The 25,954-nt window shown below is 41.1% G+C and overlaps 3 protein-coding genes across 3 annotated transcripts; 1 reads left to right on the top strand and 2 right to left on the bottom strand.

The window, feature by feature from the left end:
- The first annotated feature begins 6,146 nt into the window (after window positions 1-6,146).
- Window positions 6,147-8,993, top strand: LOC109900373 (probable pancreatic secretory proteinase inhibitor). Its single transcript, XM_020496069.2, has 4 exons — window positions 6,147-6,306; window positions 6,613-6,647; window positions 7,056-7,168; window positions 8,879-8,993. Exons 1-4 carry the CDS (start codon window positions 6,252-6,254, stop codon window positions 8,922-8,924), a joined length of 249 nt encoding a protein of 82 aa, XP_020351658.1. The 5' UTR covers window positions 6,147-6,251; the 3' UTR covers window positions 8,925-8,993.
- On the bottom strand, window positions 8,987-15,428 carry LOC109900444 (beta-1,4-galactosyltransferase 1-like). The gene is made up of 7 exons (XM_031836695.1): window positions 15,422-15,428; window positions 13,499-13,558; window positions 13,126-13,361; window positions 11,108-11,295; window positions 10,311-10,433; window positions 9,898-10,002; window positions 8,987-9,785 (listed from the first exon to the last, which is right to left on the bottom strand). The coding sequence occupies exons 1-7, from the start codon at window positions 15,426-15,428 to the stop codon at window positions 9,647-9,649; spliced, it is 858 nt and encodes a 285-aa protein (XP_031692555.1). The 3' UTR covers window positions 8,987-9,646.
- On the bottom strand, window positions 14,906-25,910 carry LOC109887934 (beta-1,4-galactosyltransferase 1; the record flags this gene model as incomplete). Its single annotated transcript, XM_031836693.1, has 7 exons — window positions 14,906-15,704; window positions 15,817-15,921; window positions 16,230-16,352; window positions 17,027-17,214; window positions 19,045-19,280; window positions 19,418-19,477; window positions 25,889-25,910. Coding segments are annotated over 7 exons (873 nt in total), but the record flags the coding sequence as incomplete, so codon positions are not given.
- Window positions 25,911-25,954: the final 44 nt, after the last annotated feature.

Here is a 25,954-nt window from a genome sequence, read left to right as displayed (position 1 = left end):
GAAGGAAAGGCAGCCAAAGGAGATGTTGGCTTTGGGGATGACCAGTGAGATATACATGCTGGAGCGCGTGCTACGGGTGGTTGTTGTCATCGTGACCAGTGAGCTGAGATAAGGCGGAGCTTTATCTAGCATAGACTTATAGATGACCTGGAGCCAGTGGGTCTGGCGACGAATATGTGGTGAGGGCCAGCTGACTAGAGCATACAGGTCGCAGTGTTGGGTGGTATAAGGGGCTTTGGTGACAAAACAGATGGCACTGTGATAGACTGCATCCAGTTTGCTAAGTAGAGTATTGGAAGCTATTTTGTAAATGACATCGCCGAAGTCGAGGATCGGTAGGATAGTCAGTTTTACGAGGGTATGTTTGGCGGCGTGAGTGAAGGAGGCTTTGTTGCGATATAGGAAGCCGATACTAGATTTAATTTTGGATTAGAGATGTTTAGTCTGGAAGGAGAGTTTACAGTCTAGCCAGACACCTAGGTAATTGTAGTTGTCCACATATTCTAAGTCAGAACCATCCAGAGTAGTGATGCTAGTCGGGCGGGCGGGTGCGGGCAGCGAACGGTTGAAAATCATGCATTTGGTTTTACTAGCGTTTAAGAGCAGTTGGAGGCCACGGAAGGAATGTTGTATGGCATTGAAGCCTGTTTGGAGGTTAGTTAACACGGTGTCCAAAGAAGGGCCAGATGTATACAGAATGGTGTCGTCTGTGTAGAGGTGGATCAGGGAATCACCCGCAGAAAGAACAACATTGTTGATATATACAGAGAAAAGAGTTGGCCCGAGAATTGAACCCTGTGGTACCCCCATAGAGACTGCCAGAGGCCCGGACAACAGGCCCTCCGATTTGACACACGATTTGACACAAGGCAGTCATTTGAGAAACCAAGGCTGTTGAGTCTGCCGATAAGAATACAGTGATTGACAGAGTCGAAAGCCTTGGCCAGGTCGATGAAGATGGCTGCACAGTACTGTCTTTTATCGATGGAGGTTATGATATCGTTTAGTACCTTGAGTGTGTCTGAGGTACACCCGTGACCAGCTCGAAAACCGGATTGCACAGCGGAGAAGCCAATCAGTTGCCATACCAGGTGGTGATGCTCTCGATGGTGCAGCTGTAGAACTTCTTGAGGATCTGGGGACCCATGCCAAAACTTTCCACTCTCCTGAGGGGAAAAAGGTTTTGTTGTGCCCTCTTCACAACTTTGTTGGTGTGTTTGGACCATAATAGTTTGTTGGTGATGTGGACACCAAGTAACTTGAAACTCTCGACCCGCTCCACTACAGCCCCGTCAATGTTAATGGGGGCCTGTTTGGCCCTCCTTTTCCTGTAGTCCACGATCAGCTCCTTTGTCTTGCTCACATTGAGAGAGAGGTTGTTGTCCTGTCTCTGATTTCCTCCCTATAGGCTGTCTCATCATTGTCGGTGATCAGGCCTACCACTGTTGTGTCATCAGCAAACTTAAGGTGCTTGGCCACGAAGTCGTGTGTGAACAGGAAGTACAGGAGGGGCTAAGCACGCACCCCTGAGGGGACCCAATGTTGAGGATCAGCGTGGCAGATGTGTTGTTGCTTACCCTTACCACCTGGGGTCGGCCTGTTAGGAAGTCCAGGATCCAGTTGCTGAGGGAGGTGTTTAGTCCCAGGGTCCTTAGCTTAGTGATGAGCTTTGTGGGCACTATGGTGTTGAACGCTGAGCTGTAGGCAATGAACAGCATTCTCACATACACTACCATTTAAAAGTTTGGGGTCCCTTAGAAAGGACCTTGTTTTTGAAAGAAAAGCACATTTCTTTTCCATAAAAATAACATAAAATGTATCAGAAAAACAGTTTAGACATGGTTAATGTTGTAAATGACTATAGTAGTAGTTATAGTAGTTTTTATGGAATATCTACATAAGCGTACAGAGGCCCATTATCAGCAACCATCACTCCTGTGTTCCAATGGCATTTTGTGTTAGCTAATCCAAGTTTATCATTTTAAAAGGCTAATTGAAACTCCTCTCAGCCGCACATGAAGACACTGGCACCCCAAAGAAAATTCTGATCAGCACCTCAACTTGGTCAAACAACCCCCGCACCTCCACTTGCTTTCTCATACAGTGTAAGGTAGCTTCATCATTTCTCTTGCCCCTAAGAGATGACCGCACACAGTCAACTGCAGCCTGCATACCAGAGACAGTCTGAGTTTTCTTCTGGTGTGAAATGCTTAGGTATTCAAGCTCTCCAAGAACAGCAGAAGCAAGTGTGAGGCCCAACACAGTCTTGCCTTTGCTGAAGTGCTCAAATAAGCCACTGGCAGTTGAAGCTGTCTTGGATGCAGTTTATTCCATCTCCTTTAGGCTGCTTAGTACCCGTTATTACTGCCCTAGCACAGCTCTAATAGCAGTATTCTGCACAGCACCTTGTTGAACATAGGGGTTTCATGGTGGTCAGATGTGTATCTTCGGACGTGGCAATTGATTCAAACAGGCTCTTAAACTTTCCTGACTGGCCATAGAGGACACATAACTGATGGACTCAAGAAAGGGAATTCCGGATCAGTGTGGAGGCTGAGCAGCTAGCCTGTGTAATCAGATTTAGAGTGCTCCACAATGCACATAGGGGGCCAATGGCTGCTGCCTCCTCACAATTGCCTGTGCACTTTCCTGCCATGTTTGAGGCACCATCGTAACTCTGCCCACGCAAGCCAGACATGGGCCAATTGAGCCTCAACAACACAGTTGCCAATTTCGCAATGCCCTCGCCTGTTCTCTCCAACACCCTGTATAGCCCAATAAACTCCTCGTGAGGGACAAGGTCATGGTCAACATAACGCAGGCCGATACTCTCCTGTTCAGCACCAGAGACATCTTTAGTACCATCAACAATTACTGACAATTGTACAATCGGAAGAGACCTAATCTCAGCTGCAACGGCCTCGAATGGCTGTATTGGTCATGATGTTCAGAATTTCATTCTCTGCTTTCATTCTGTGCTTTATATTGTGGTACACTCTGTTAACTACTTCAGCAAAATGGGATCATCCTCCTCTGCCCTAAGTTTCAAAAGCTGTTATAAATTCCCACTGGCATCCGTGTGACCTCTAACGGCTTGTCGCTGTCTTGCTACATGCTGCACCGAACTAACAATTTTCATCAAGCAATGCCTTGCGTCCTGCTGCTGTTTACCCCACACGCTGGATAACTGGACACTGATTGGTTTTAGCTGGTGTGCTGTTAAAGTTACAAAGTGGCGGTGGGTTTGGCAGTTTTGATGTGCTGTGAATTTTACAATGGCTTTTCTCCAGTTCCTAAATCCTGCACTAATGAAGGCAGCATCCGCTCTTTGGCCAAATTATGGTTGGCTATAAAACCCTTGGCTACAGTGAAAACACAACACTCCTTTTATTGATGGATTATAATGTAGCCAGGAGAAATTGCGAAACCATTTCTCTTGAAACGTTAACAGTGTTGGCAAGAGTTTGCGGTTCTATAAATTGTGGGTGTGGCTGATATGGTTTTGTGCCATCACTGAGGTAACTGGACAATGCTGTGCCACTGTCCCCTATACTGGTTTTTGTATGGTTTTTGTATAAATGCCGAAAATAAGGTCTATGGTTAACACAAGCTTAGGAGATCTTTTTTTATTTTGTTGTATGAGATAATCTTCATAAGCTAAAGTTACTTTTTGTGAATTTGGAAGAATTTATGTAATTTTAAAAACCATATAAAGACTTCATAATTCATAGAAGGCTTTGAAAATCACAATGTGCTGTTTTCACATACTGTATACACCCTGGTATGGTGCTGGAGATAATGAACATGAGGTTGAAAAGTGGCGGTATTGCCCTTTAATCATTCATGGGGAAAAACACAATATCAGCGTCTAGAGGCAACAGAGAACTTCACCCTATTCTGTGAATTCAGTGTGATGAAATATTCTTAATAGAAATGTAATCAATAGGTCCTGACACAATAGTCCCTATTCTATATGACATGCAATAATATCCTACTTGTTCTACAGAATGCATTTCTAACTCAGCATTATGTAACATAAGACAAATTCAATTCCATCTTTCATCGAATCAGATGGGCTTATTCATCACAAAACCATTTGATGTTGCCAATTATTTTAAATATTATTTCATTGGCAAAGTGGGCAATTATATTCATGCATAAAATGTCACGCCTTGGTCTTAGTGTTTTGTGTTTTCGTTATATATTTGGTCAGGCCAGGGTGTGACAGGGGTTTACGTGTTGTATTTCGTATTGGGGTTTGTTGTATTTGGGATCGCGGCTGATTAGGGGTGTTGTATAGGCTTGGCTGCCTGAGGCGGTTCTCAATCAGCTGTCAGGTGATTCTCGTTGCCTCTGATTGGGAACCGTATTTAGGTAGCCTGAGTTTCGCTTTGTCTTTTGTGGGTGATTGTTCCTGTCTCTGTGTAGTGTAGTGTAGTGTAGTGTAGTGTAGTGTAGTGTAGTGTAGTGTAGTGTAGTGTAGTGTAGTGTAGTGTAGTGTAGTGTAGTGTAGTGAATCATTTTGCACGCCCAATTTTTCAGTTTTTGATTTGTTAAAAAAGTTTGAAATATCCAATAAATGTCGTTCCACTTCATGATTGTGTCCCACTTGTTGTTGATTCTTCACAAAAAAATACAGTTTTATAACTTTATGTTTGAAGCCTGAAATGTGGCAAAAGGTCGCAAAGTTCAAGGGGGCCGAATACTTTCGCAAGGCACTGTATGTGCCTTTGAGCATGGTAGTAGGTGCCAGGCCGCACCGGTTTGTGTGAATAACTGCAACGCAGCTCTCAACATTTTCCTGTGTCTATCAAGAATGGTCCACCGTAAAGTACATCCAGCCAACTTGACACAACTTTTGGAAGCACTGGAGATAACTTGGGCCAGCATCCCTGTGGAACGCTTTCAACACCTTGTAGAGTCCATCCCCCGACGGATTGAGGTTGTTCTAAGGGGCATAGTGGGCAAGGGGGGTGCAACTCAATATTAGGAACGTGTTTCTAATGTTTGGCATACACTGTGTTTATTTCCCTCCTGTGAGAGTAGGTTTCATTGAATTCCAGCAATTCCATTTGTCTCTTTGCAGGGAAACCGGAATGGACATTTCGATCATGAGCGTGGGAGGAAGTGCTTGACTGGCTACCAATCCACATCGCTCCGGCCAAACGCCACAGCCATTAACGTTTCTTCTCCACGTTGAGACTGGATATGCTTCCTCCCTTACGACTTCTGGAATGCGAACACATTCAAACCGGTTCTGATTGGTCCCAGAAACCATTGGGTTTGTCCAGAGCCAGTCTTCACGAATCAGGTCATTTTGACGTGAGCACAAAGGACTTCTAGGATAGCAGGTTCAGACTGATGTATGGAGAGATCGATAGAGCAGCGGAATTAAATGAAAGATGAGTCGTCAGACAAGGGAGCTGCTAGGGGGGTCTGACATCACCACACAAATGACATCATCATGACCAGATAATAAATGAATTGGAAATAAAGAAAGTGACCTCAGTTTATTCTATGGGAGTTTCCTATGGCTCACACATTACAAAAACACCACACTATAATACAAAGCGTATAGCCCAATAGACATTCAATAACAACAAAAAATACATCAAATTTAAGTTCACGAAATATGATACATCTCCAGGTCTGAGAACTTTACATTCCATAGCCCTTGTTTGATGTAGAACAATAACACAGTATTGGTAAACTAAAAGTAATGCTGTCTTCAAATGCTCCTTGAAAAGGTGAAAGGTCAGAGATGATACTTCACAACACTTAAACTTGGGTATCAAAATCATCTCAGACTTTCCCACAACAAGGATGGTCATTTAAGGGGTTATTTCAGAGTTGAAGCCTTCCTGTGGTACATGTAAAGTGTAACTACAACAATTAACTGAAAAAAGGTTCAGGATATCACCCAGGCCCTCCACAATTAGCTAGAAAACTCTCAGGTGAATTCATAGAAATGTAAAACTACAGCACTTCAACGTGTATTTCATCATCTTCTGCAGAGTAAAGTCCATTTGTGTCTCAAATGGCACACTACTCCCTATATAGGGCACTACATTTGACTAGGGTTTGACCAGGGTTGATAGGACTAATATAGTGCACTATATTATAGGGGATAGGTTGCTATTTGGGACACAGCCTGACTCCTGTCAGCTGTGAAAGTTCTCACACCTGCTGCTTCACAATAACCACTGAGCGACTGTTTGATAGGGCACTCTCGCTGTCTGTCCACTGACAACATGGCTGGAAAAGTAGTGATGCTGCTGTGTGTGATGCTCCTCGTCGCCTTTGCAGGTCAAGTACAACTGTTTTCTGTGTGATATCTTGGGGTTTAATAAAGTTGATTGAATTTAATTGAATACTCAAAGAAAGCATTGATTGAACCGTGGAGTATTTCAGTAACTATGGAAAAAGCTTGATTCTGCCACCTGCTGGAGTCGAGGGACTATGAAACTATGTTGAAACTATTAAGGCTAAGTGGCCAGATGATATACCAGTTTTAATGTACAGTACATGAGATGATGGTTAAATGTGTATGATGTTACCTTAACCTCCATGGTTGTTTGAAAAACATTGTAACATACTATTTGTTTTCTTCAGGCGCAGAAGAAGAGAACTCTGGACTTTACAGAAAGGTAAGGCTGATTTTGGCATGTTTAATGTAAATGCTGCTTTGTAAACCAAACCTGGTGTGAATTCAGCTGGGGGTAAAATTCCCCCTAGGTACAGATTAAGGATCAGCTTCCCCTCCCCCAATCATAACCTTAACCATTAGCGGGGAAAACGCAAAACCCAAGATCAGCATCTAGGGACAATTTCACCCTAGTCTGTGAATTCAGTGTCATGAAACATTCAGAAAGTGTCAGCAGATAGAAATGTAATCAATAGAGCCTGACACAATCGACCCCTATTCCACACGACATGCAATCATATCGTTCATACTTGTTCTACACAATGCATTTGTAACTCAGCACTATGAAACATTACACTCTCCTGACTGCCCATGCTCTTGGTTTTAACAGTAATGTCATATTTTTTTGCAGCCATCTTGTGTTGATATGGTGGAGATTCTGGCTTGCCCTATGAACTTGGCTCCTGTGTGTGGCTCCGATGGCAACACCTACCCCAACGAGTGTGCACTCTGTGTCCAGAGACAGTGAGTACTGTGCCGACCTGGGTTCAAGTATTATTTGAAATAATTTCTGATTCTTAAAACTGGGCTTGATTGAGCTTGCCTGGCACAATGGAACCAATAGACTAGTTCCAAAACGGCTAACCCTGCCCATCAGGCATTCCAGACAAGTTGAAACACACAAAAAGTATTGGAATGATGTCTCTGGTACACAGCTGCTCCTTTCTCACAGCCCTGTCCCACCATATCACTATAAAGCTGTGAGAGTCAGTTTACAGAAACAACACTCAACACCTCCAGGTTAACACTGAAGTACAAGGGACTGAATTCAATCAAACCAGTATTTCAGGAAAATCCACATTCTGTAGGCTCCTACAATGTAATGTTGTGCCCACTAAAGTGCTTCTGGAACCACGTTTCCATTCACAGTTTATGTGAGTAAAGTCATACCTTATTTTAAAAAAAACATGACAGCTGTGATGGAAACAGGTAGTTTAGGTAACATTTTATAAATGCCAACAGATAGGCCTAATTTGTTGGACATGGTGGGCTCTTTTTGTGTCGGTATAATGAATTATGCAAGAAATAGTGGTGGAAACGCCATTAAGCGTAAATATTGACATAATAACCATAATATCAAAGTAAACTTGAAGTCACGCGATGATATGGTGTGTGGACCTCCCACTACAACTCTGGAAAGCATGTCGATTATCAGGCTACAGATTTGTATTTATCTTTATTTAACCAGGTAGGCTAGTTGAGAACAAGTTCTCATTTGCAACTGCGACCTGGCCAAGATAAAGCATAGCAGTGTGAACAGACAACACGGAGTTACACATGGAGTAAACAATTAACAAGTCAATAAATGACGATGAACATCACAGGGTGGTGAAAGTACAAGATGACATTGATGCTCCTTTCCAATACATATCGAGGGTCTTATTTTGGTGACATGATGATCAATGCTTGACTGCCGTTTGACAAATAAAAATATTCTCCTTATGTAGGCTAGCTGCGAGCTGTTGTCTAGAGCGCAGGTACCAAGACCAGAGTAGGTACATTTGCTATTTAACGCAATAGTTTTTGTGACATAACTATCGGTAGAGTTGAAAATGCAATGGAAACACATTGAACTTTGATTCTTTATTCGGTACATGAAAACTTAAGCGAAAAAGTACATTTTGTGTGCACTACGTCATCAAGCGCTGAATTTGATCTGAAAAGGGTCCGTTTGGTGGAAACACACCATTGGTGGGAAAATGTGCTTGTTTTCTTTTTGTGGACTTTAGAATATTTAGAATCTGTCTCCAATTGGATGGAAACCTAGATAATGACACACAGATACTACGGATGTAGGATCTTAATTTGAGCCAGTTTGCTACAGCAGGAAAAAAAATCCTGCAGCAAACAGGAAATGTGAATTATTATGTGGATTATAATGAATGGATATTTCTGTTTGGGTTAGCACATTTTTCATTAGGGCAAATCAAGTCTGCAATTTCTAAATTGAAATGACAAACTTTAGAAGCTTTTTTAAAAACTCAAATACACTACACGTTTGCATTTCCTGCTGTGCAAGAAAATTCCCAGCAACAAAAGAGTGATCAAATTAAGACTCCATGAGAGCAGGTTTCATTGAATTCCATTTGAATGTGTATTACAACCATATTGAACATAATTCATACCCAACGACATAATAAATAAATCATGGCATGAACATAACTTTCTCTACAGGGAAACCAGAACGGACATCTTAGTCATGAAGGAGGAGAGCTGCTAGTGGGATCTGACATCACCAAACAAATGACATCATCATGACCAGATAATAAAGCAATTGGCAAATAAAGAAGAGGTCTCTGTCATTTTATTTTGAACAGTTGAACATTGTGTTGGAGTTTCCCATGGCTCACACAGTAGCCACACTATAATAGCCCAATATCTACAAAAGACTAAATTAAAGTTCAGATTTACACACAGAATGTACACTAGTGTAGGGCAAAAATACAGTATTTGTAAACCTAAAGTTTGCTCCTTGAAAAGGTGAAAGGTCAGAGATGAAACGTCGCAACTTGGGTATCAAAATCATCTCAGACTTTCTCACTTGTAATTGGAACTTGGAGGGGGGTTATTTCAGAGTTGTGACCTTGTTTTTCTGAGTTATGGCGAAAGCAGTTGAAGGCAGCACTACACAATGCTCTGCCAATTGGGCCGCTCGAGGGACAAAAGTGCCAATTAGTAGGTGGATATCATGACACCTCCTCAAAGATTCATGCTAAGTCATGTTTGCATCATAACCGCTGCAGCCTCTGCAATAGTTATTGGTTAATGCAACAAATAGATTGTGCGCTGCCCTCTTACTAAGCATCTCTCGTACTGTTCTGGGCAGTTTTCTTGACCTCATTCCAGATGGTTCCTGCCTTCTTCACAGAGCCGGATTTACAAACGGGCACGCAGGGCCCTGCTTGTCCATCTCTTCCTCATTCATCCTTTGTCCATGTCTTCTTAATCTTCGGGTGGCATCCCCACGTCTACTGTAATCTTTGTGAACAGGTCATGCTTTTCAACTGCAACAACTTCGTACTCGAGAGAGTTGAGGCCATCGGTATCCATCGTCTTTAACGTGTGAGCTATTCTCTTGAACCTGCAGGGCAAAATAATCAACTGTCATCAACATTTGGAGTATAGTTGGCGAACGGGTGATAGTTCAAAACCTGAGGGGGAATTTAGTGAACGCGGTTGTTCTAAAGCTTTACCTCTGAGGATTGTCGTTGTTATTTTTGTCTCTCTCGTGACGGATCATCCGGCATTTTCCGACTACGCCGTCCGGACGAGAGACAGACATTTTTCTGTTATTCACCCTATGGAAATCAGACCAGTGATATGAATTTGATTAAAACATTTTTTTTAAATAATCACTTAAAAAAAAAAAAATATGCATCCTCTCCAGCACCCCGGCAATGTCAACATAATGTGACGATGGCAGGTGTCAATGTTTTGGTGTCGAAAAGTGATAAGTGATAAGGGAAAGATGTGTTTCTGATGGCGTCATCCGGAGATACTGATAACATCATCCAGTGTGCATCATGTGATTTTATGAGCAGGCAAACGTAAGTAAGATCAACAGTTACGATGTGCTACATGTCTATGAGGTTAAACGTTTTCTGACCTGTTGAAAATGTCGTCATCTTCACCACCCCAGCCCCAGTAGTTGTTGGGAAAGCCGTTGATTTTCATGATCTGCTCTTTACTCAACGATGAGACACCGCCAAAGTACTGATAATAGGGCAACCTATGGAGGAGACGAAGACAATCAAATATACAGATATACTGGAAATACTAGCAGCTGTGATGGCCGAGTGGTTGAGGCGTTGCACGTGACGGGCTCTCCCTTGGTGGTCCACTGTAGCTCAGTGAGTAGAGCACGGAGCTTGCAATGTCAAAATAGTGGGTTTGATTCTTGGGGCCAATAAAATGTATGCATGCATGACTAAGTCACTTTGGATAAAAGTGTTTGCTAAATGTCATATGTTATGATATATTATAGTTTCCTGTTCTGTCGTGCTGTGCCTCCGAAGGTAGGAATTGAAGTGTTAGGGATGTATTAAATCCGTAGCGCTAAAGTTCTGCGTTGGAGCCAGAGTTACATTAAAAGCAATGTTCCTGTGTTAGTGGAGACTGTATTCACGGTAACAGCGGCATATGTCGGTTCAAGTGGAAAATACCTTTACGGTTCAATTGGGCATTTAAATCTCTTAACGGTTCAGCAAAACAGATTGAATCGAGTCCTTTTCCCCTTGGTAATACTGTAGGTATGAGGGAACATTAACAACCACTCTGGCATTTACCATGGCCATAACAATGAGTCAGCATTTAAACATTTAAAGTGATAGTTCACTCCAAAATAAAGGTTATTGGTTGAGGTCTACACCGTACTGTGGCACTGCGATAGGACTTGACACGTACTTGAAGCCATACTTGTCCATGGAGACAGACAGGTGTCTGGGCTGGCTGAAGCATTTGTAGGTGTTGCGGTCATCCATGGGGATGATGTCCACGTCACTGAACACAAAGCAGTCGTAGTCATACTCCTTCAGGGCCTCAGCAATGCCAATGTTCATCAGCTTGGCCCTGTTGAACGTGTTGTCTCCATCCTAATGAAGGTAAAAGGCATCCCCAAGATGAAGATTAAAACATCTTACTGTAAACCAATCAAATGTATTCATAAAGCACTTTTTAAATCAGCAGATGTCACAAAGTGCTATACAGAAATCCAGCCTGAAACCCCAAACAGCAAGCAATGCAAATTTAGAAGCACGGTGGTGTTGTGTCTTTGGCTATGCCAGATTAAGTGATATGACATGCTATTCTATAAAATAATTTCTCCGTAATTAATATTACCTGATTGAGCTAATCATGTAAATGTAATTAACTAGAGAGTCGGGCACCACAAAATAATATTTATAGAGCTGTTATCTTCCGAATAAACTCTTCAAGACCTAGTAATATTTTACATCAATAGCAGTCAATATTAATTGTCATCTTAATTCAGTCTCATCTGAAAGTTGTAAATTCTTGGTTATCTGCACAAACCCTGGCTAACAAGTTGAACCAGCAATAGAAAATTGGGTTTAATTATTTATTTACTAAATACCTAACTAATCACACAGAATTACACATACACATAATTAAATAATAACTTGATTAAAAATTACGTCATAAAGGAAAACGTCCCTAGCGGCTTGTTACACAAAAGAAAAGGGGCTGGATTTGAGTGAAAGAGTGGGAAGACTGAGGAACAAAGGGAAGAAGCTATGCTATACAGTATCTTATGCATTCTAAATTACCGCCCATTTGGAAAAGGAAAATGCAATAAATATTTACTCTGAGCTGCGCTTCGGTAGGTTGGTGGTAGATGGAAGGCCGTGTTGCCCAACCGAGTCCTTTGAAGAATGTCTCTGGTTGTCAATTGTATACGTTGTAGTAACATTGTTGTTTGATAGACGGGATACTCTGTCTGTTCCTTCCTAACCCTCGTTTGCATCTGCTGTTGCTAACTCAACGGCTAGGAGGTATCACTTCTGTAGTGAATAAGAGTTCAAAGTTCATACCATTCGCAACCAAAGCTCATGCTGATGTTGGCTTCGTTCTGTAGTTATTATCTGAACCATTCTGACATAGGACCGTCGTCCTCACGTCCTCGGAACAGGAGGTTATATTGTCGTCAAGGGCTTATATAGGAAGGGAGAGGAGGGCGTGTTTGAAAAGTGTTATAGCCCATGTCCCTTCACAGAGGCGGGCCACTGATTGAGCAGAGCCCTATCTTATGAAAACCCAAATCTCACATTTTAGAAGCTAAAATCACATTTCATCCCATCACGAATAATTTCATATTCAAACATTTAAATAGAAACAACAATTCCATGTGAATCCGATAACTCTGATGTGTAGACTTTCCACTGTAGAGTTTATGTCATCTTATCATTGATGAGAATGTCTCAGTGGACAACCGAACTGACATCATATTCATTAAGTACCACCGCATATGTTCCATTGGTCGGATTACCAGAATATAGTTAATTTCCCCCCACCTTCTGATGTTCCCAGAATCTCTATGTTAACCAAGGGTTTTGCAAATGTAACGTCAGTAGGGTAGAGAGAGGAAAAAGGGGGGAAGAGGTATTTATGACTACCCCCCAGGCCAACGTCATGACAGTGGCTAGAAAAAACTCCCTAAAAAAGCAGAAACCTAGAGCGGAATCAGGCTCTACGTCATTTAAGGGCCAGTTTTCTGGAAACACATTAGGCCTAATTCTGGTCTTAATAGCATGTTGAATGGAGAATTCCATTCTCCATTGTAATCGCTACTTAGTCCAGGATTAGGCTTAATTTGTTTCCCGGAAACAGGCCCTAAGTGTTTCATTCAAGTGTTTAAATGTAAGTGTTACATTTTTTTACATTTCCAAATGTGTGTTGTACTGTACCTGATTGATAACATAGACGCCATAGTCCAGCTGTTGGCGCTGAAGGATGGGATGGAGGTAGTAGAGCCAGAACTTGAGGTGCTCGTCACGAAGGCGGAAGGGGATGATGAGAGCAACCTTTTGGAGGGCGACACAGTCATGTGGTTTGTAGCGACCTCCTTCCTGCAAGCCTGGGTTCTCCTTCCTCACTGTATCCAAGCTGACAGGCGTAGAGAACTCAACCCTGAGAGGCCCAACTGCAGGTCGGGAGAAAAGCTACATTAAATCAACTTAAAATCTATTCATTTGGCGACGTGATGCCTTTAGAAATGGTATCAGTACTTACTGGTATTAATAGAGAATTTAATTGATTGTTTTCTACGTTACCATGTACCTAGAAGTGGAGAGGGATCTGGGCATTTCTTTAATTCATGGGTTTTGGTCTCTGTAGTTTCTGAAAAATCAAATATTAAATTGTTTCAGGTGTTGGACAAAAGAAAATGTGAATAAAATGATGTGTTACAAAACGGGATTCAAATGGATTTAATCGACATTTGTTGTCAATAATGTGCACAAAATACTCTGTAATGTCAAAGCGGAAGACATATTTTATATTTTTTAAAGATAACTAAAATCTAGTTGTTGCATCAGCATTCAGACCCTTTGTTTAGCCAAGCCTAAATTAGTTCAGGAGTAAAATGTGGCTTAACAAATCACATAATAAGTTACACGGACTCACAATTTCTGTTGGTGTCCATTTTGGAAATGCTGAAGGAAAGGCAGCTCGTTTGCTTGCACTTGCTTATACTTGGAGCTAAGTGTTAATGAGGAATTAACAAACATAATGAATTTACTGAACATACATGTAATAATGTTTGTGTATGGTTCATGATTATTGGAGAATGCAGTTCTTATCGACTTACACAAGTCCACAAGGAGTCAGTATAAACTTTCTTCATTCAAGCAAGTCAGCCATATCAGTTGGTAAGGATTCACTCCTTGTTGCTGAAGGGAAAGCTCTGCTGTTGGGACAGCTTTATGTCGGCCCTAACAGTTTATGGGCACTGTTTGTCACCGTTATAGTGCAATTAATGTATTGTTTAGTGTTGTGTTGTGTAGTAGCTTTGCTGGCATGCATAAAAAAACAATTGGTTGAGTTTGCCCCACCAAGTTTCCATGCTAAAATGGCCACTGCGTATTTGTACATTTTGAAGTGATAAAGTGTTGATTCTTTGAAGTGAAGTGTTTAAACTTGTTTTAATTGTTACACCATTATTCAAAATGAACAAGTGTCTAATGAACTAATGTTGATAAGTCACATATTACAATCCTGCAATAAAGAGCGTAAATGGTTCTGTCTGTAATGTGTCTGTGTTGTATTCTCAAATGAACATTTCCTTCGTGTCTAGCTGTAAGATCTCCAGTCTTTTTTTCATTAGGGCAAATCAAGTCTGCAATTTCTAAATTGAAATGACAAACTTTAGAAGCTTTTTTAAAAACTCAAATACACTACACGTTTGCATTTCCTGCTGTGCAAGAAAATTCCCAGCAACAAAAGAGTGATCAAATTAAGACTCCATGAGAGCAGGTTTCATTGAATTCCATTTGAATGTGTATTACAACCATATTGAACATAATTCATACCCAACGACATAATAAATAAATCATGGCATGAACATAACTTTCTCTACAGGGAAACCAGAACGGACATCTTAGTCATGAAGGAGGAGAGCTGCTAGTGGGATCTGACATCACCAAACAAATGACATCATCATGACCAGATAATAAAGCAATTGGCAAATAAAGAAGAGGTCTCTGTCATTTTATTTTGAACAGTTGAACATTGTGTTGGAGTTTCCCATGGCTCACACAGTAGCCACACTATAATAGCCCAATATCTACAAAAGACTAAATTAAAGTTCAGATTTACACACAGAATGTACACTAGTGTAGGGCAAAAATACAGTATTTGTAAACCTAAAGTTTGCTCCTTGAAAAGGTGAAAGGTCAGAGATGAAACGTCGCAACTTGGGTATCAAAATCATCTCAGACTTTCTCACTTGTAATTGGAACTTGGAGGGGGGTTATTTCAGAGTTGTGACCTTGTTTTTCTGAGTTATGGCGAAAGCAGTTGAAGGCAGCACTACACAATGCTCTGCCAATTGGGCCGCTCGAGGGACAAAAGTGCCAATTAGTAGGTGGATATCATGACACCTCCTCAAAGATTCATGCTAAGTCATGTTTGCATCATAACCGCTGCAGCCTCTGCAATAGTTATTGGTTAATGCAACAAATAGATTGTGCGCTGCCCTCTTACTAAGCATCTCTCGTACTGTTCTGGGCAGTTTTCTTGACCTCATTCCAGATGGTTCCTGCCTTCTTCACAGAGCCGGATTTACAAACGGGCACGCAGGGCCCTGCTTGTCCATCTCTTCCTCATTCATCCTTTGTCCATGTCTTCTTAATCTTCGGGTGGCATCCCCACGTCTACTGTAATCTTTGTGAACAGGTCATGCTTTTCAACTGCAACAACTTCGTACTCGAGAGAGTTGAGGCCATCGGTATCCATCGTCTTTAACGTGTGAGCTATTCTCTTGAACCTGCAGGGCAAAATAATCAACTGTCATCAACATTTGGAGTATAGTTGGCGAACGGGTGATAGTTCAAAACCTGAGGGGGAATTTAGTGAACGCGGTTGTTCTAAAGCTTTACCTCTGAGGATTGTCGTTGTTATTTTTGTCTCTCTCGTGACGGATCATCCGGCATTTTCCGACTACGCCGTCCGGACGAGAGACAGACATTTTTCTGTTATTCACCCTATGGAAATCAGACCAGTGATATGAATTTGATTAAAACATTTTTTTTAAATAATCACTTAAAAAAAAAAAAATATGCATCCTCTCCAGCACCCCGGCAATGTCAACATAATGTGACGATGGCAGGTGTCAATGTTTTGGTGTCGAAAAGTGATAAGTGATAAGGGAAAGATGTGTTTCTGATGGCGTCATCCGGAGATACTGATAACATCATCCAGTGTGCATCATGTGATTTTATGAGCAGGCAAACGTAAGTAAGATCAACAGTTACGATGTGCTACATGTCTATGAGGTTAAACGTTTTCTGACCTGTTGAAAATGTCGTCATCTTCACCACCCCAGCCCCAGTAGTTGTTGGGAAAGCCGTTGATTTTCATGATCTGCTCTTTACTCAACGATGAGACACCGCCAAAGTACTGATAATAGGGCAACCTATGGAGGAGACGAAGACAATCAAATATACAGATATACTGGAAATACTAGCAGCTGTGATGGCCGAGTGGTTGAGGCGTTGCACGTGACGGGCTCTCCCTTGGTGGTCCACTGTAGCTCAGTGAGTAGAGCACGGAGCTTGCAATGTCAAAATAGTGGGTTTGATTCTTGGGGCCAATAAAATGTATGCATGCATGACTAAGTCACTTTGGATAAAAGTGTTTGCTAAATGTCATATGTTATGATATATTATAGTTTCCTGTTCTGTCGTGCTGTGCCTCCGAAGGTAGGAATTGAAGTGTTAGGGATGTATTAAATCCGTAGCGCTAAAGTTCTGCGTTGGAGCCAGAGTTACATTAAAAGCAATGTTCCTGTGTTAGTGGAGACTGTATTCACGGTAACAGCGGCATATGTCGGTTCAAGTGGAAAATACCTTTACGGTTCAATTGGGCATTTAAATCTCTTAACGGTTCAGCAAAACAGATTGAATCGAGTCCTTTTCCCCTTGGTAATACTGTAGGTATGAGGGAACATTAACAACCACTCTGGCATTTACCATGGCCATAACAATGAGTCAGCATTTAAACATTTAAAGTGATAGTTCACTCCAAAATAAAGGTTATTGGTTGAGGTCTACACCGTACTGTGGCACTGCGATAGGACTTGACACGTACTTGAAGCCATACTTGTCCATGGAGACAGACAGGTGTCTGGGCTGGCTGAAGCATTTGTAGGTGTTGCGGTCATCCATGGGGATGATGTCCACGTCACTGAACACAAAGCAGTCGTAGTCATACTCCTTCAGGGCCTCAGCAATGCCAATGTTCATCAGCTTGGCCCTGTTGAACGTGTTGTCTCCATCCTAATGAAGGTAAAAGGCATCCCCAAGATGAAGATTAAAACATCTTACTGTAAACCAATCAAATGTATTCATAAAGCACTTTTTAAATCAGCAGATGTCACAAAGTGCTATACAGAAATCCAGCCTGAAACCCCAAACAGCAAGCAATGCAAATTTAGAAGCACGGTGGTGTTGTGTCTTTGGCTATGCCAGATTAAGTGATATGACATGCTATTCTATAAAATAATTTCTCCGTAATTAATATTACCTGATTGAGCTAATCATGTAAATGTAATTAACTAGAGAGTCGGGCACCACAAAATAATATTTATAGAGCTGTTATCTTCCGAATAAACTCTTCAAGACCTAGTAATATTTTACATCAATAGCAGTCAATATTAATTGTCATCTTAATTCAGTCTCATCTGAAAGTTGTAAATTCTTGGTTATCTGCACAAACCCTGGCTAACAAGTTGAACCAGCAATAGAAAATTGGGTTTAATTATTTATTTACTAAATACCTAACTAATCACACAGAATTACACATACACATAATTAAATAATAACTTGATTAAAAATTACGTCATAAAGGAAAACGTCCCTAGCGGCTTGTTACACAAAAGAAAAGGGGCTGGATTTGAGTGAATGAGTGGGAAGACTGAGGAACAAAGGGAAGAAGCTATGCTATACAGTATCTTATGCATTCTAAATTACCGCCCATTTGGAAAAGGAAAATGCAATAAATATTTACTCTGAGCTGCGCTTCGGTAGGTTGGTGGTAGATGGAAGGCCGTGTTGCCCAACCGAGTCCTTTGAAGAATGTCTCTGGTTGTCAATTGTATACGTTGTAGTAACATTGTTGTTTGATAGACGGGATACTCTGTCTGTTCCTTCCTAACCCTCGTTTGCATCTGCTGTTGCTAACTCAACGGCTAGGAGGTATCACTTCTGTAGTGAATAAGAGTTCAAAGTTCATACCATTCGCAACCAAAGCTCATGCTGATGTTGGCTTCGTTCTGTAGTTATTATCTGAACCATTCTGACATAGGACCGTCGTCCTCACGTCCTCGGAACAGGAGGTTATATTGTCGTCAAGGGCTTATATAGGAAGGGAGAGGAGGGCGTGTTTGAAAAGTGTTATAGCCCATGTCCCTTCACAGAGGCGGGCCACTGATTGAGCAGAGCCCTATCTTATGAAAACCCAAATCTCACATTTTAGAAGCTAAAATCACATTTCATCCCATCACGAATAATTTCATATTCAAACATTTAAATAGAAACAACAATTCCATGTGAATCCGATAACTCTGATGTGTAGACTTTCCACTGTAGAGTTTATGTCATCTTATCATTGATGAGAATGTCTCAGATGACAACCGAACTGACATCATATTCATTAAGTACCACCGCATATGTTCCATTGGTCGGATTACCAGAATATAGTTAATTTCCCCCCACCTTCTGATGTTCCCAGAATCTCTATGTTAACCAAGGGTTTTGCAAATGTAACGTCAGTAGGGTAGAGAGAGGAAAAAGGGGGGAAGAGGTATTTATGACTACCCCCCAGGCCAACGTCATGACAGTGGCTAGAAAAAACTCCCTAAAAAAGCAGAAACCTAGAGCGGAATCAGGCTCTACGTCATTTAAGGGCCAGTTTTCTGGAAACACATTAGGCCTAATTCTGGTCTTAATAGCATGTTGAATGGAGAATTCCATTCTCCATTGTAATCGCTACTTAGTCCAGGATTAGGCTTAATTTGTTTCCCGGAAACAGGCCCTAAGTGTTTCATTCAAGTGTTTAAATGTAAGTGTTACATTTTTTTACATTTCCAAATGTGTGTTGTACTGTACCTGATTGATAACATAGACGCCATAGTCCAGCTGTTGGCGCTGAAGGATGGGATGGAGGTAGTAGAGCCAGAACTTGAGGTGCTCGTCACGAAGGCGGAAGGGGATGATGAGAGCAACCTTTTGGAGGGCGACACAGTCATGTGGTTTGTAGCGACCTCCTTCCTGCAAGCCTGGGTTCTCCTTCCTCACTGTATCCAAGCTGACAGGCGTAGAGAACTCAACCCTGAGAGGCCCAACTGCAGGTCGGGAGAAAAGCTACATTAAATCAACTTAAAATCTATTCATTTGGCGACGTGATGCCTTTAGAAATGGTATCAGTACTTACTGGTATTAATAGAGAATTTAATTGATTGTTTTCTACGTTACCATGTACCTAGAAGTGGAGAGGGATCTGGGCATTTCTTTAATTCATGGGTTTTGGTCTCTGTAGTTTCTGAAAAATCAAATATTAAATTGTTTCAGGTGTTGGACAAAAGAAAATGTGAATAAAATGATGTGTTACAAAACGGGATTCAAATGGATTTAATCGACATTTGTTGTCAATAATGTGCACAAAATACTCTGTAATGTCAAAGCGGAAGACATATTTTATATTTTTTAAAGATAACTAAAATCTAGTTGTTGCATCAGCATTCAGACCCTTTGTTTAGCCAAGCCTAAATTAGTTCAGGAGTAAAATGTGGCTTAACAAATCACATAATAAGTTACACGGACTCACAATTTCTGTTGGTGTCCATTTTGGAAATGCTGAAGGAAAGGCAGCTCGTTTGCTTGCACTTGCTTATACTTGGAGCTAAGTGTTAATGAGGAATTAACAAACATAATGAATTTACTGAACATACATGTAATAATGTTTGTGTATGGTTCATGATTATTGGAGAATGCAGTTCTTATCGACTTACACAAGTCCACAAGGAGTCAGTATAAACTTTCTTCATTCAAGCAAGTCAGCCATATCAGTTGGTAAGGATTCACTCCTTGTTGCTGAAGGGAAAGCTCTGCTGTTGGGACAGCTTTATGTCGGCCCTAACAGTTTATGGGCACTGTTTGTCACCGTTATAGTGCAATTAATGTATTGTTTAGTGTTGTGTTGTGTAGTAGCTTTGCTGGCATGCATAAAAAAACAATTGGTTGAGTTTGCCCCACCAAGTTTCCATGCTAAAATGGCCACTGCGTATTTGTACATTTTGAAGTGATAAAGTGTTGATTCTTTGAAGTGAAGTGTTTAAACTTGTTTTAATTGTTACACCATTATTCAAAATGAACAAGTGTCTAATGAACTAATGTTGATAAGTCACATATTACAATCCTGCAATAAAGAGCGTAAGGGGTTCTGTCTGTAATGTGTCTGTGTTGTATTCTCAAATGAACATTTCCTTCGTGTCTAGCTGTAAGATCTCCAGTCTTTTTTATTTGATTGTCACTCTGTCTCAGTATATCAGCTATCTGAATCCATTTAGCAGCTTATCATACGGCATGCATCACCAATGCAGCCACAGGCTTACAGTATGATGGCATGACTGGCCTTATGGTCAGCTGTCATCTGAAGCAGAGAATAGCAACAGGGCATTCGGAAAGCATTCAGAGCCGTTGACTTTTTCCACATTTTGTTACGTTACCGCCTTATTCTGAAATAGATTGTCGTTTTTTCCCCCTTATCAGTCTACACACATTAGCCCATAATGACAAAGCAAAAACAGGTTTTTAGAAATCTTTGCAAAATGTATTAAAAATTAAAAATGGAAATATTACATTTACATAAGTATTCAGACCCTTTACTCAGTACTTTGTTGAAGCACCTTTGGCAGCGATTACAGCCTCGAGTCTTCTTGGGTATGACGCTACATGCTTGGCACACCTGTATTTGGGGAGTTTCTCCCATTCTTCTCTGCAGATCCTCTCAAGCTCTGTCAGGTTTGATAGGGAGCTTCGCTGCAAAGTTATTTTCAGGTCATTCCAGAGATGTTCGATCCGGTTCAGGTCCGGGCTTTGGCTGGACCACTCAAGGACATTCAGAGACTTGTCCTGAGGCCAGTCCTGCATTGTCTTGGCTGTTTGATTAGGGTCATTGTCCTGTTGGAAAGTGAACCTTCACCCCAATCTGAGGTCCTGAGAACTCTGGAGAAGGTTTTCATCAAGGATCTCTCTGTACTTTGTTCTGTTTATATTTCCCTCGATCCTGACTAGTTTCCCAGTCCCTGCCTCTGAAAAACATCCCCACAACAGGATGCTGCCACCACCAAAGTTCACTGTAGGGATGGTGCCAGGTTTCCTCCAGATGTGGCTCTTGGCATTCAGGCCAAAAAGTTCAATCTTGGTTTCATCAGACTAGAGAATTTTGTTTCTCAAGGTCTGAGAGTCCTTTAGGTACCTTTTGGCAAACTCCAAGCGAGCTGGCATGTGCATTTTACTGAGGAGTGGCTTCCGTCTGCTGCAGAGATGGTTGTCCTTCTGGAAGGTCCTCCCATCTCCACAGAGGAACTCTGGAGCTCTGTCAGAGTAATTGGAATCTTGGTCACCTCCCTGACCAAGATCCTTCTCTCCCGATTGCTCAGTTTGGCCAGGCGGACAGCTCTAGAAAGAGTCTTGGTGGTTCCAAACTTCTTCCATTTAGGTTTGATGGAGGCCACTGGGGACCTTCAATGATGCAGACATTTTTTGGTACCCTTCACCAGATTTGTGGCTCGACACAATCCTGTCTCGGAGCTCTATGGACAATTCCTTCGACCTCATTGCTTGGTCTTTTCTCTGACATGCACTGTCAACTGTGGGATCTTATGTAGACAGGTGTGTGCCTTTCCAAATCAGGTCCAATCAATTGATATGTTGATTCTCATAGCAAAGCGTCTGAATACTTATGTAAATAAGGTATTTCTGTTTTTATTTTTGATACATTTGCAAAAATGTCTAAACCTGTTTTCGCTTTGTCATTATGGGGTATTGTGTGTAGATTGATGAGGAAAAAAATGTATTTAATCAATTTTAGAATTAGGCTGTAACGTAACAAAATGTGGAAAAAGGGAAGGGGTATGAATACTTTCCGAATGCACTGTACATCTTGTTCTTGCCCTCTGAAGGGACACCATTTAAGAAATATAACACTATATGAAAGCTAATAATCAAATCATTTTGTCAACCACAGCCTTTTAGTTTACTATGCCATACATGTGCCATTAAATGACATAATTAAAAAAATCTCTAGCTTATTGTCAAATGTCTTTGGTCTTCAGTGACCTTACTTTTTAAACGTAATCATAGTAGTGTCCGAATATCCATATATTTGCATATATTTAGAAGTTATATAGCACAGAACTTACCATTTTCTTTTGTTAGATTTTCTTTCCCTAAGTCTAACTCCAAGCGGATACCTCTATAATCGACTCCTGATTTTATTAATCCATCTTCACTTTGGGAATCCTTCAAACTGGACAGCAAAACTTTCCTACTCGATTCAGTAACATTTGAGTATCTCAACTGATACCAGAAATATACTGAGAAAGATAAGAGACATAAAAGCACAAGGCTGCAGAATATTTTTTTCAGCATCTCACCGCTGTGTTCCGTGAATCACAGGCTACAACACAAAAGTTTACTGGTAACGAGCTTCCCCACCACAGACATTGGTGCGCTCAACCTGCCTGGCCAGTTTTTCTGCCAAAATCTGACGTCGGATTACGAAACAACGATTGACCAACCTTTTGTCTTTTGTGAGGCACTTTAAAGTCACATAAAAACCAACCTGTTGACTAGCCTCTGAACAAACCTGACAGTATCGGTATCTTGCCTTCTTAGTTTCTAGCAGCACCAGCCACCACTGGATATGGTAGAGTGAAAATGAATTATTTTCCTGTATTTGATTTACTGTGCATATGGATTGATATAGAATAAACATGACTATGTGCCGGAAGACACAGACAGATGCATTCCCTTTTGGGGAAGGGAACATGAGTTAACCAAGCATGTTTAAGTAACATATTTATTTAAGTAAATGTCACACGTTAGTCTATAATTATCTGCTGTAACTACAGTGCCTTCAGAAAGTATTCACACCACTTGAATTCTTCCACATTTTTCTGTGTTGCAGCCTGAATTTAAAATGGATTAAATTGAGATTTTGTGTCAGTGGCCTACAAACAATACCCCATAATGTCAAAGTGAAATTAGGTTTTTAAAAAGCTTAAATGTCTTGAGTCAATTAGTATTCAAACCCTTTGTTAGAGCAAGCCAAAATATGTTCAGGAGTAAAACTGTGCTTAACAAGTCACATAATACGTTGCATGGTCTCACTGTGTGCAACAATAGTGTTTAACATGATTTTTAAATGACTTACATTATCTTTTACCCCACACACAATTATCTATAAAGTCCCTCTGTCGAGCAGTGTATTACAAACACAGATTCAAACACAACGACGAGGGAGGTTTTCCAATGCTTCACAAAGAAGGGTAAAAAAAAAATATATATATATATATATATATATATAGTACCAGTCAAAAGCTGGGACACACCTACTCATTCATTTTTCTTTATTTTTACTATTTTCTACATTATTGAATTGAATTGAAGACATCAAAACTATGAAATAACACATATGGAATCATGTAGTAACCCCAAAAATTGTGAAACTAATCTAAATATATTTTATATTCTTCAAAGTAGCCACTTTGCCTTGATGACAGCTTTTTACACTCTTGGCATTCTCTCAACCAGCTTCACCTGGAATACTTTTCTGACAGTCTTGAATGAGTTCCCACATTTGCTGAGCACTTGTTGGCTGCTTTTCCTTCACTCTGTGGTACAACTCATCCCAAACCATCTCTTTTTTTTTTGTGTGTGAATTTTACCCCTTTTTCTCCCCAATTTTGTGGTATCCAATTGTTGTAGTAGCTACAAGCTACTCTTGTCTCATCGCTACAACTCCCGTACGGGCTCGGGAGAGACGAAGGTTGAAAGTCATGCATCCTCCGATACAACCAAGCCACACTGCTTCTTAACACAGCGCGCATCCAACCCGGAAGCCAGCCTTTCAATGTGTCGGAGGAAACACTGTGCACCTGGCAACCTTGGTTAGCACGCACTGCGCCCGGCCCGCCACAGGAGTCGCTGGTGCACGATGAGACAAGGACATCCCTACCGACCAAGCCCTCCCTAACCCGGAAGACGCTAGGCCAATTGTGAGTCGCCCCACGGACCGGTTACGACAGAGCCTGGGCGCAAACCCAGGGACTCTGATGGCACTGCTGGCGCTGCAGTACAGCACCCTTAATCACTGCGCCACCCGGGAAACCTCATCCCAAACCATCTCAATTGGGTTGACGTCGAGTGATTGTGGAGGTCAGGTCATTTGATACAGCACTACATCCCTATCCTTCTTGGTCAAATAGCCCTTACACAGCCTGGAGGTGTGTTGGGTCATTGTCCTGTTGAAAAACAAATGATAGACCCACTAAGCACAAACCAGATGGGATGGCATATCACTGCAGAATTATGTGCTAGCCATGCTGGTTAAGTATGCCTTTAATTCCAAATAAATCACTGACAGTGTCACCAGCAAAGCACCCCCACACCATCACACCTCGTCCTCCATGCTTCACGGTGGGAACCACACACGCGGAGATCATCCGTTCACCTACTCTGCGTCTCACAAAGACATGGCGGTTGGAACCAAAAATCTAAAATTTGGACTCATCAGACCAAAGGACAGATTTCCACCAGTCATGTTTCTTGGCCCAATCAAGTCTCTTCTTATGGTGGTTTCTTTGCAGCAATTTGACCATGAAGGCCTGATTAACGCAGTCTCATCTGAACAGTTGAACAGTTGATGTTAACAATTGATGTCTGTTACTCTGTGAAGCATTTATTTGAGCTGCAATTAATGCTAATGAGCGTATCCTCTGCAGCAGATTTAACTATTTAACTTACTTTCCTGTGGTGGTCCTCATGAGAGACAGCGTTTGATGTTTTTTGCAACTGCACTTGAAGAAACTTTAAAAGATCTTGACATTTTCCGCATGAACTGACCTTCATGTTTTAATGTAATGATGGACTGTCGTTTCTTTTTGCTTATTTGAGCTGGTCTTGGTATTTTACCTAATAGGGTTATATTCTGTATAACACCCTTACTTTGTCACAACACAACTGATTGTTCAAACATACATGTTTTACAAGGCATACCTGTTAATTGAAATGCATTCCAGGTGACTTAACTCACCGTTCCTAGGCCGTCATTGAAAATAAGAATTTGTTCTTAACTGACTTGCCTAGTTAAATAAAGGTAAAATAAGTAAATAACATGAAGCTGGTTGAGAGAATGCCAAGAGTGTGCAAAGCTGTCAAAGTAAAGGGTGGCTACTTTGAAGAATCTCAAATCTAAAATATATTGTGATTTGTTTAACACTCTTTTGGTTACTACATGATTCCATATGTGTTATTTCACAGTTTGACGTCTTCACTATTATTCGACAATGTAGAACATAGTAAAAATAAAGAAAACCCATTGAATGAGTAGGTGTGTCCAAACTTTTGACTTGTACTGTATATTTTCTAAAAGCAGACATTGAATATCTCTTTGAGCAGGGTGAAGTTATGAATTACTCTTTGGACGGTGTATTAATACGCCCAGTCACTACAAAGATACAGGCGTCCTTCCTAACTCAGTTGCCTGAGAGACTCCTCTGGTGACTCTGAAACAGTTACAAAGTTTAATGGCTGTGATAGGAGAAAACTGAGGATGGATCAACAACATTGGACTTATTCCACAACGCTAACCTAAATGATGGAGTTTTTCGAATGCACTCAACCGTCAAAGCACTGCTTCCTCAAAATAAATGTAAAAAAATCTTACTGTTCCGCAAAGCACTGTTGAAAAATATCCCATACAATAATTCCTTTTACAGTGAGGACGAGTGAC

The sequence above is a fragment of the Oncorhynchus kisutch genome, linkage group LG12, assembly GCF_002021735.2.
Source record: "Oncorhynchus kisutch isolate 150728-3 linkage group LG12, Okis_V2, whole genome shotgun sequence".
Classification (NCBI taxonomy): Eukaryota; Metazoa; Chordata; class Actinopteri; order Salmoniformes; family Salmonidae; genus Oncorhynchus; species Oncorhynchus kisutch.
The sequence above is the reverse complement of the archived record's forward strand: the minus strand, read 5'-3'. Positions and strand labels throughout refer to the sequence as shown.

Coding starts and splice junctions, on each gene's coding strand:
- LOC109900373 (XM_020496069.2), top strand. CDS start 6,252: ATGGCTGGAAAAGTAGTGATGCTGCTGTGTGTGATGCTCCTCGTCGCC. Junction 6,307..6,612: donor GCTCCTCGTCGCCTTTGCAG/GTCAAGTACAAC, acceptor TGTTTTCTTCAG/GCGCAGAAGAAGAGAACTCT. Junction 7,169..8,878: donor GCACTCTGTGTCCAGAGACA/GTGAGTACTGTG, acceptor CTTTCTCTACAG/GGAAACCAGAACGGACATCT.
- LOC109900444 (XM_031836695.1), bottom strand. Junction 10,434..11,107: donor ATGGACAAGTATGGCTTCAA/GTACGTGTCAAG, acceptor TCTCCTCCATAG/GTTGCCCTATTATCAGTACT. Junction 9,786..9,897: donor AACAACGACAATCCTCAGAG/GTAAAGCTTTAG, acceptor TTTGCCCTGCAG/GTTCAAGAGAATAGCTCACA.